Source organism: Polypterus senegalus, chromosome 7, assembly GCF_016835505.1.
Source record: "Polypterus senegalus isolate Bchr_013 chromosome 7, ASM1683550v1, whole genome shotgun sequence".
NCBI lineage: Eukaryota > Metazoa > Chordata > Cladistia > Polypteriformes > Polypteridae > Polypterus > Polypterus senegalus.
The window spans coordinates 16,405,828-16,416,225 of record NC_053160.1 but is presented as its reverse complement, the minus strand read 5'-3'; the positions used below and the strand labels follow the sequence as shown (position 1 = coordinate 16,416,225).

The 10,398-nt window shown below is 37.2% G+C and overlaps 1 protein-coding gene across 2 annotated transcripts in view; it reads left to right on the top strand.

Annotated features, from left to right (window-relative positions):
* Positions 1-10,398, top strand: part of dennd4c (DENN/MADD domain containing 4C) — a 222,091-nt gene that overhangs the window by 133,937 nt on the left and 77,756 nt on the right. For both annotated transcript variants that reach the window (XM_039758252.1, XM_039758251.1), the window contains exons 10-12: positions 1-67; positions 3,377-3,477; positions 4,719-4,940. The exon at positions 1-67 is cut by the window's left edge and continues 109 nt beyond it. In XM_039758252.1, the coding sequence (XP_039614186.1) occupies positions 1-67; positions 3,377-3,477; positions 4,719-4,940 (390 nt within the window). The remainder of the gene's footprint in view (positions 68-3,376; positions 3,478-4,718; positions 4,941-10,398) is intronic.

The following is a 10,398-nucleotide window of genomic DNA, read 5'->3' as shown; positions in this document are numbered from 1 at the left end:
ATTTTGATCTGTATGAACCTCCAGCAGATGTTATCTGTGTGGATCTGGATACAAACACAATCTTTTTGTAAGTGTTGAAGTACTTTGATGTAGTTAGACACAGATGTGAAATAAATTGAAAATTCTTGTTTGCCTGAATGAAAATGTTTGAAATTTGCCAGTTATATGGAATGGTTGGATATATTTTGTGACACAAGTGTCTAGGGTTATCACCCAGAGCAGGACTAAAATTTAACCCTTTCTGTTTTAAACAAAGTAAATGCTTTTATTCAGTACATGAGAATGATTATTAAAGGGAGCCTAGAGAATCAAAAAACAAATTAGCATATTTAAACCACTGTTTCTATAAAGTTTATCTTGGGGTTCATCTGCAAAACTCATCATTAAGTCTGTATTGATCCAGAATGTTTTAATGCAAGATGTTCTTCTTGATATCAGCCGTCTTTAGTTGACTTTTACCACATGGAAGATGGACATTCACCTTATTCTTACCCCATGTTATAGGGGTAAAAGAAATGTTTGTTGTAAACAAATGTTAAAGGAACATTTGGCATTATCTATACATACACAAATAAAATACAGTTCCTTAAAATGATTATAGTTCCTTTAAAAAAATGCAGTTTTGTTTCATGTCAGGGAAGGAAACAACAAAAGAAATCTTTGTTGTCGGGTAAGTGCAGGAAAAGCATCTCATGAAAGACAGGAAAAGCATCTCATGAAAGGAAAAAAAGCTGCATTGTATTGACATCAGGGTATGAGGATGTTTTACCAGTGTTTAGGAAAACTGATATAGAGAGTGAAAGTTTTGAGGTGAAAGTGAGACTGTACTAGGATTTTATTCTAAGTCTGTTGCTTTTTTAGGTAGTGATGGAAGAGATGACCTGAGAAGTGTATGATTGGTATGAGAGCTTGAGTATGTCAGTGATTTCATATTGATGGCAAAAGTGAAGCAGGGTAGAGATTTTTGGGAGAATTTCAATCTATTGCATTGGGTATTAAGAAGAGGGTACTTGTAGAAAGAATAAATTGGGTAAAGAGTGCTGATATTTGTAAGTGTACATTTATATATCAACCGTAGAGTTAATTTGAGGAAAGTAGGAAGTTCTTGTACTAAGGTGACTTCTTGAGTATGGAAGGAGATGTGGATACAGCAGTGATATCAAGAGTGGCAGACACATGAAAGAAATTTGAAGAACTGTCGTTCATTCTGATTTCTGTAGGAGTTCCTCTGGCTTTGAAGGTTAAGCTTAAGGAAAGCTCTGTGAGTAATAGAATCCTCGATGGAAGTAAGTGATGGCTGGGAGATGAAAGTGGAATATGAAGCATAGCAAGAAAGAACAAAGATGAGAGTAATCATATGGATCTGTGGAGTGTTATAACGTTAAGTTAAGATAAAAGGTTCGGCAAGATGATAGATTCAAAAGGAGATGTTGTTGGAGGTGATGTCTAATGATATGAAATGACTTGGCCTCTGCTGAAAAGATACCCAGTACCATAGACAGCAGAGAAAATTTGTGGGGTAACTGGCTAACCTAGTTTAAATCCAGAACATGACCCTTAAATTGGTGATGATCACAGCCAATCAAGATGAGATTACTGGTAGAAAGAAGCTTTTTAAATGCACATGTACTTTATATGTCATGGGTTCGGTTAGGTTTGTAGCTGCCCAGAAAAGCTAAAATCTTTTAAATGGAGCTCAGTCCTGCTCTTTTTTTTGTCTGTATTATAATTCCAGTTTTGAACTAATATACTGGACCTGTTGAAAATACCCCCTTGTGTTTACTGAATTCTTCCCATAATAGACTCCTTTGGTTTTTTAAGCCCTGAGGTGTCCCTTCTTTTGGTACTTGAAGTGGGCCAACTGTTTATCCTACCACGCTTATTTAAACCAGCTGGTCATTTTGGCACACAATTCTCTTACCAAGTAATCCTAACTAGGATTTCATGGAGCAACTGTACCTGCCACATGTATGCTGAATTTTAAGAAACAAATGTGCATATATCATAAAGAGAATAATGAGAATGTTTTTCTAGTATGCCACATCGTCATTGTACTTAAATGTCAGCCTTTTTTATCAGTACTCACTGAAGTGCTTCTAGTGTTTCTAATGGAAGTGCTGTGATTCCTGCCCTCTACCCCTACCCCCAAAAAACGAAAACGTATTTTTTTTCCCCCGAGCATGGCAGGATAACATATAATGTACAACATAGATAATCATAATCTTTCTCTTCTGATCTGGATCACAATATGTGCCCCTTTAATGGCTGTGTAGGTGAACTGTGAAAAGATTTTGATCTGTTTTATAAAGTGGTTTCCTTTAACCTGATTTTGGTTACCAACTGTTACTAACCAAAAGAAAGGGCCATTTTAGAATTACTAATTAACCTAACTTTTATCGTTTTGGGATAGTGGGAGGAAAATCCATATAAATCTTTTTATCGATTAAAAATGTAAACTTCCCATCACAAACAGGAACTGGCTTAAGAATTACCAGCCTCTGTGCTACTTTGATTTTTAAAAGTCATCTAACACTACACTAGAAAACACATGGATCTCTGTTCCTCAAGTGAATGTGGTTCATATAAAGAAAGCTAATCAGTTCCATTTTGGTGTCACATTCTTTTGCTTTTTAATATGAAAAAATACCACCCCACAGTGCGCACATCACAGATACATCTGTTGGAAGTAGTACTCCACAACCAAACATAGATAGATATTAAGATGTTAAAGGAATGTTTGCATATTAATGGAAGTTGTATTTGGTGAACTCCTTGTTTGTTGGCATACATTTCACTGTCATTGTCATTCTTGCATTCTGTAGTGTGGAGTATGTCGATGAGCCATAGTTATTAGCCAGCAGCTCAATGGCTCTATTTCCAGGCTTACCTCTTCTCATTCCTTGTAACCAAAGTGTCATTTGTGTCCAGTTTGATGCTCAGGAGTTGTCGCCGCTGGACCTTTTTTTTTTTTTTCACTGTTGTAATGTGCAGCAGATGCATTCTTATCCCTGTAGTTCACGTACAGCAGATGGCACCTCTGTTCTTCTTCCAATGAGTAGTGTTAGCAATGTACTTCATGGTGAGCAGATGGTGCTGCAGTTTTTCACCTTTTTGCCACGCCACCTTCTCAACCAATTTGTCATAAGAAAGATGCAAACACCAATAACTTTTCGAAGGTTGCCACTACCCTAATTATTTGCTTCGCCAGCGCATATAACGTCATAAGGTTGAGATTAAGACGAAGGTCAAGGTTCTAACCCCAGTGGTTTGCAAGTAATCGTGTGGCAGACAGATGCAACCCTTAGCATTTTTTATATATACTGTAGATTAATTTTTAAACAATTAGTAATGATTCAAACCTATGTTTCGCCTACAGATCAGATGACAAAAGACATCTCAACTGGAAACATCTCCCAAAGAAGCCCAGCAAAAATCTCATCAGCAGTCTTGTAAGCCTGCATAATCAGCTATCAACAGGTAGCAAACAAATGATGTAATGATCACGCTTGTGTTATAGAACCATTTTCTCCCATTTCTGTACAAGAGTAATATAAATACCCTTTTAATATTTGCAAGTTGTTTATTGTTCTAAACTCTGATTTTAAAATAAACATGAAAATTCATACTTGGTTTAACCACGAGTTGCTTTATGGTTGATAACATCCCTTTAAATTTTAACTCTTCGGTTAACTCTCTCTTTTCTCTCCCTCCCTCTCTCTCTCTAAAAATGTAATTTCTGTGTCTAGACTGCGGCCTTGAACTGGGTTATGCAGTTTTGAGAATATACATTTTCCAGTCTAGATATGACTGGGATGCCACACTCTGGTTAAGTAATGGTTGTGTATTTGTATATTCAATCATGAGTTTTACAATTTATATTATACAGTTCAATTTTTTTTCAAACCCCTAGGATCTGTATCTTAAAGTACATGACACATTTAATATTAAATAATGTGACGTTTTACAAATGATGAAAATTTATTCAGATCATCCAGCTACTAAAGTATTTAAATACATAAAAAAAAAAGTGCAAAATATATAATTATTGCTTTTACTTCCTGTGTTCTTTTCAGTCCACATTTCAGCTCCCTGCTATGTATTCAAAACTAAATCACAGTTGGTCACATACAATTGTACACACAGTGCAAATTGTAGTGAATTATGTTCCATTTTCAGTATTGAAATGTTGGTTGTTAATTATTTGACACTTAAGACCTAATACAGTTTTCAAATATACGAGTTTCTAGTCTTGTTGTTTATCCTTAGCAGTAACCTTGGTGGAATGAACGATGCAAAATAAATAAAAAATGTGAGGTTTTAGAAAAAGGAAACAAAATAAATTCCAGAGGTGTTTTTTTTTTTAATATAAAAGAGCACAAATAGACGTCCTTGTGTAAGATAACTTAGAGCAAGGTCCATTCTAGTGTCTTTGCTTTGATGCAGTATAATGCTTCATCTGTTGCTGAAAGATTAGCTCACACTTCCTATTAACATGTGAAGAAAATGTTTGCTGTCGGCCTTGTTCATCCTGCAGCACCAAAATAGCAATCTAAATAACCTCCTGCACCCCTCCCAACAGAAAACATGCTTGGATAGAATGTTTTGTTCAGATAATGTTTGTAGTAGTCTAAGTAAATATAATAAATTAGTTCTGCTTCTAAAAATATTACACTCAGTAGTTCTTATATTAATCTGTGTACATCTTTTTATTTTTACAGTGCACAGATCAAAACACGAAGAAGGACTAGTGCTAGACATGGCTCCTATAGAGGCGGACTTTACCTACCATAAGAAAATGACAGGTCTTGAAATGGAGACCCAAGAGGCCTTTCTGCGCTTTATGGCATCCATACTCAAAGGTTACAGAGCATACCTCCGACCAATCACACAAGCACCTTCTGAAAAGGCAACAGCAGCCAATTCCTTGTATGATCTCCAAGGTATTAACAGACTGGCACTATCTCTTAAGTTCCTGCAGAAAATATTTTCATTTGTTATTTTTAATTTTCCAGAAATATGGCTATTAGTTTGATTCAGCAATTTTTCTATGAAGTGCTGAGTAATATGTTAAACTTGTATTTCGTTATTTTTAAATATTTAACAACTTGGAGTCCCATAAGTGTGCTGTATACAGTGAAATCAATTTGAAGGTTCATCGATTTAGTAATACTGCAAACAGGGCTGCAACTGAAAAAGGGTGCCTAGAGCTTTAGTAAAGCTTGAATCTTTCTGTTACTGTTTTGCCTTTTCTTTCTTTTTTAATTGCTAAATTTCCCCTTGAGATAGATAGGTAGATAGATAAATAATAATAATACATTTTATTTATTTGTAGGTGCCTTTCTACAACAACAACAGCAGTATTTATTTATATAGCACATTTTAATACAAACAGTAGCTCAAAGTGCTTTACATAATGTAGAATAAAAAAATAAAAGACACCGTAATAAAATAAGTCAACATTAATTAACATAGATTAAGAGTAAGGTCTGATGGCCAGGGTGGAAAGGAAAAAAAAACAAAACCTCCAGACGGCTGAAGAAAAAAATAAAATCTGTAGGGATTCCAGACCATTAGACTGCCCAGTCCCCTCTGGGCATTTAACCTAACATAAATGAAACAGTCCTCTTTGGATTTAGGATTCACACGGAAGGACTTGAAGATGATGGTCAAGTAGACTTCTGGCTTTTAATCCATCCATCATTGTTGGAGCATCATGATGCTTTGAATAGGTGATGGAGGCACAGGCCACCACCACAAAGAAACCGGAAAAAGAAATAATAGAGAGAGTAGTGGTCAGTACGGATTTTAGAGCCACCATGAATAGTTATTATGATGAATTGAAGATACGGGAGTATCAGGATTAAGTTAAAGTGAAGTTATAAAAAAGGCCATGTTAAAATAATGTGTTTTCAGCAGTGTTTTAAAATGCTCCACTGTATTAGCCCGGCGAATTCCTGTTGGCAGGCTGTTCCAGATTTATATTTTCTAAACACTCAAGGACACTGAACAATAGACAAAACGCAGATTATAAACAAAAGTAAAATCCAAAAGTTAAAATCAGACAGAGCAATTGTAATCAAAGAGAAAAAGCAGTCTTAAACAAATGAGTTTTAAGTTTAGATTTGAAAAGTAAAAATTATTCCATTTTTCTAAGCTCAGATGGTAGTGAGTTCCAGAGCTGGGGAGCAGAGCAACTGAATGCTCTGCTGCCCATAGTGGTAAGGCGGACGAAGGGGACAGTCAAGTGGATGGAGGAAGAAGATCTAAGGGTACGGGAGGGAATGGCAACATGGAGGAGGTCAGACAGATATGGAGGGGCGAGGTTGTGGAGAGCCTTAAAAGTTAGTAGGAGAATTTGGAATTGAACTGGAAGCTAATGAAGCAGCTGCAAAATGGGAATGATATGGTGAATAGAGGGTGTTCTAGTAATGATGCGGGCAGCAGAATTCTGGACCAGTTGAAGCTTATAAAGAGATTTGCAAGAAAGACAAAAGCAAAGGGAATTGCAATAATCTAGACGAGAAGTGACAAGGCTTTGAACACTAATAACAGTGGTGTGGGGAGTGAGGGGGGGTGAATAAGATTAAGGTTACGCAAGTGGAAATAAGCAGACCGGGAGATGTTATTGATGTGAGACTGAAAGGATAAAGTACCGTCAAGGATGACACCCAGACTCTTAACCTGTGGGGAAGGGGAGACAGAGGAATTATCAATAACAAATGAAAAGTGATCAGTTTTGGATAATGTTGCTTTTGTACCAATGAGGATAACCCCAGTTTTGTCACTATTTAATTTAAGAAAATTTGAAGAAAACCAGTATTTTATTTCTGCTATGCAATCAGTAAGTGAGGAGGGTGGAAAGGACGCAGTAGGCTTGCTAGTGAGATAGACCTGGGTGTCATTAGCATAACAATGGAAGCTAATGTTATATTTACAAAAGATATTGCCAAGGGGAAGGAGGTAAATAATGAAAAGGAGGGGCCCCAGGACAGAGTCCTGAAGTAACAGCGGTGGGTTGGGATGTCAAAGTTTTAAGCTAAACAAACTGAGTGTGGCCTGAGAGGTAAGATCTGAACCCGTCTATTGGAGTGTGGGTAATGCCAATCGAAGATAATCTATTGCGAAGAGTAGTGTGACAAATAGTGTCAAAGGCTGCACTCAGATCAAGGAGGGTGAGAATAGTAATTAAACCAGAATCCGCTGCCATAAGGAGGTCATTAGTAATTTTATAAGTGCCGTTTCTGTACTGTGGATGGGATGAAAACCAGACTGTTCATACAGATTATTTTGAGATAAATGAGAATGAAGTTGAATAGCCACTATTTTTTCAAGAATTTTGGAAATGAAGGATAGATTAGAAATAGGACGAAAATTACTGAAATTAGTTGGATTGGCACCAGGTTTTTTCTGTATTGAGGTTATTGCTGCAGTTTTAAAAGATGTAGGAACAGTACCAGTAGTGAGAGAAGAGTGGATTATAGCAGAAATAAGAGGGACCAGAGAGGGGAGGCAGGCTTTGACTAGAACTGTAGGGAGGGGGTCCAGTTAACAGGTGGATGGCTTAAACTTACAGACAAGATCAGAGATTTCTGAGAAAGTATGAAGCTGAAAAGAGGAGAATGAGTGAGTTGGTGGGTGAAATTCAAATGAAGTACTGGAGGAATCTGTACAGAGAGACTGATGAATCGTCTGGATTTTTTCATTAAAAAAGGACATAAGGGAATTGCACAATTCAGTTGAGTAAAGGTGAAAAGGTAAAGAAACCGGGGGTTGTGTTGATATTAAGTAGTGAAAACAATGACTTGATGTTTCCTTTATTGGAAGAAATAATGAGAGTATAATAGTTAGATTTAGTTTGGGCAATACAGTCCTTGTAATAAAGTATATGGTTTTTGTACATCTCTTTGTGAACAAAGAGTCCAGTTTTTTTATTTATATATATATATATATATATATATATATATATATATATATATATATATATATATATATATATATATATATATACTGTATTTCAAAAGCCGAAGTTCAGGCGTGAACCAGGGAGCAGAAAAGGAGAAAGAAATAGATCTAGTTTTTAATGGACCGACAGAGTTAACAATACCATTAAGTCCAGTGTTATAGTGTGAGACCAGTTCTTCAGGACTGGATAAATTATCAATGTCCATAAGGGAATCAATACTAGAGGAATAGAGAGTCTAAGTTAATATTCTTAATATTACGGAAAGACATGAGACAGGAAAGCTTAGTGTTGGAAAGTGCAAGATTATCATTGTATGAAATAAGAAAGTGATCAGTTATGGGGAGTTCATCTGCAGTACAATCAAGCGGGGTAACTCCAGAACAGCAAATCAAGTCCAAGATATGTCCTTTGGAATGAGTGGGAACATCAGTATGCAGCTGGAATCTAAAACTCTCAAGGCAGGATGTAAAGTCTCTAGTAATAGGGCCATTGATATTATCCATATGTATATTGAAATCCCCCAGAAGTATTATTTTTGATGAAACAGTAGATAAGTGTGTAAGGAAAACGGCAAAGTCGTTCAGAAAGTCATTATTTGGTTTAGGGGGCCGGTAAACAGTTGCAATAATAGTAGGAATAGGTCCATTAAAATGACACACAAGAGATTCAAAAGAACTGAAGGCAGGAACAGACAACGGCAAGACTTTCCATTTCTCACGATACATTAACACGAGACCTCCACCACGGCCAGAGCCACGGGGTTAAGAGATATAAACAAATCCTGGGGGAGTGGATTCGTTAAGTTGCAAAAAGTCATGGAATTGTTGCCATGTCTCAGTTAGAAAGAAAAAGTCAAACTTACGATCAATGAGGAGATCGTGGATGAGAGGCCCCTTGCTCGTGAGTGTGCGGATTTTCAGCAGACCAAAGTTAACAACGCCATTATCACATTTAGCAGTGGTGTTAGCTGACCGGGCTAGGCTTGCTAACACACAGTGGTCAGCGACTCTGCCTAAATTATATCGAGGACATCGAGAACTAGACCAGATATGTGCCACGTTGTCTGTCCAGTCATCTGGCTGGCAGTAGTAGATCTTTGTTGTGTCTTAATTTAATGGCATAGATGTTTACATAGGATATAACAGTTCACTACATTTTGACCATGGCACAAACTTTGAGAGCTGCTAGGCATGAATTGCATGGCACTTTGTTTTATATACACACACACACAGTATATAGATAGATATATATACTATATATATAGATATATATACTATATATAGATATAGATATATTTTAACTATTTAGGCCACATTACAGAAATATTGCCGGCTATTCTCATTCCACTTGTGATAGGTCTTCGTGGTTAGCTATAATCTTCTACAAGGTTTATTTAAGAAGGGCACAGTTTAGCTTATTTTTGTGGAATGAGCAATGGTCAGGTGAAAATAGGTTGTGTTGTTTGTCAGCTCAGGATAGTTTTACTTAATGGTAGGGCTTTGAAAAACATTGTATGATTTTTAGTTACAGTATATCCTAATCTGTAAAACCTGTGGACCACCAGGGGGAGTACCAGCAGCCCTACCCAACACAGACAGATGTGAGACACAAGTTCTGTCCATGACACACATTTATTTCAAATGGGGTAGCACTTATTGTTCACTCCCAACTACAGAGCACAGTACACAAAGCACCAAAAGCAAACACAGTGCATTCTTCCTTCATTCATTCTCTGCCGCCTCCACTCCTCTCCCAGCAAGCTTCGTCCACCTCCTCTCCCAGCAAGCTTCGTCCACCTCCTCCCAAATCTGGCTCCTCGAATGGAGTGATGTGGTCCCTTTTATAGGGCACCTGGAAGTGCTCCCATATCCTCTTCCGGCAGCACTTCCAGGTGTGGCTGAATTGCTGCAACCCAGGGCTCAGAAACTTTGCAGGCACCCCCTGGCCGGTGGCCATGGGCCCCAGCAGGGTTGAGCTTCTAAACTCCAAACCAGTGACCTTGTTGCGAGCCAGGGCTGGCCATCCGCCACAAACCATAGAAATTAATTACTTTTTTACATCAGTTTATTGATTGTAATTGTCATATCCAACATTTTGTTGGTGCAAGAGTAAAGAGATTGTCTACTAGCTACCTAGATTCTGCGGTCCTAGTACTGAGTTGAAAGGCGATTTGTCACTCTGTTGTCTACATTAACTACTTAATGGAACTGAATATTTTATTTTTCTGAAAGCTGTTTTGTCACAGGTACAAGATTAGATCAAAGAATACATGAGGCTTTCATAGAGAAATGTGACAGGCATATACAGAGAAAGAAATTTAGTACATGGGCATTTCAGACATTAAGCTCTTTGCTTAATCCTTCACCCTGAACAGTAATTAACTTTTCATCTGCTCCATTGGTTTTAATGCACTGTAAAGAGATGCATACTTGTGT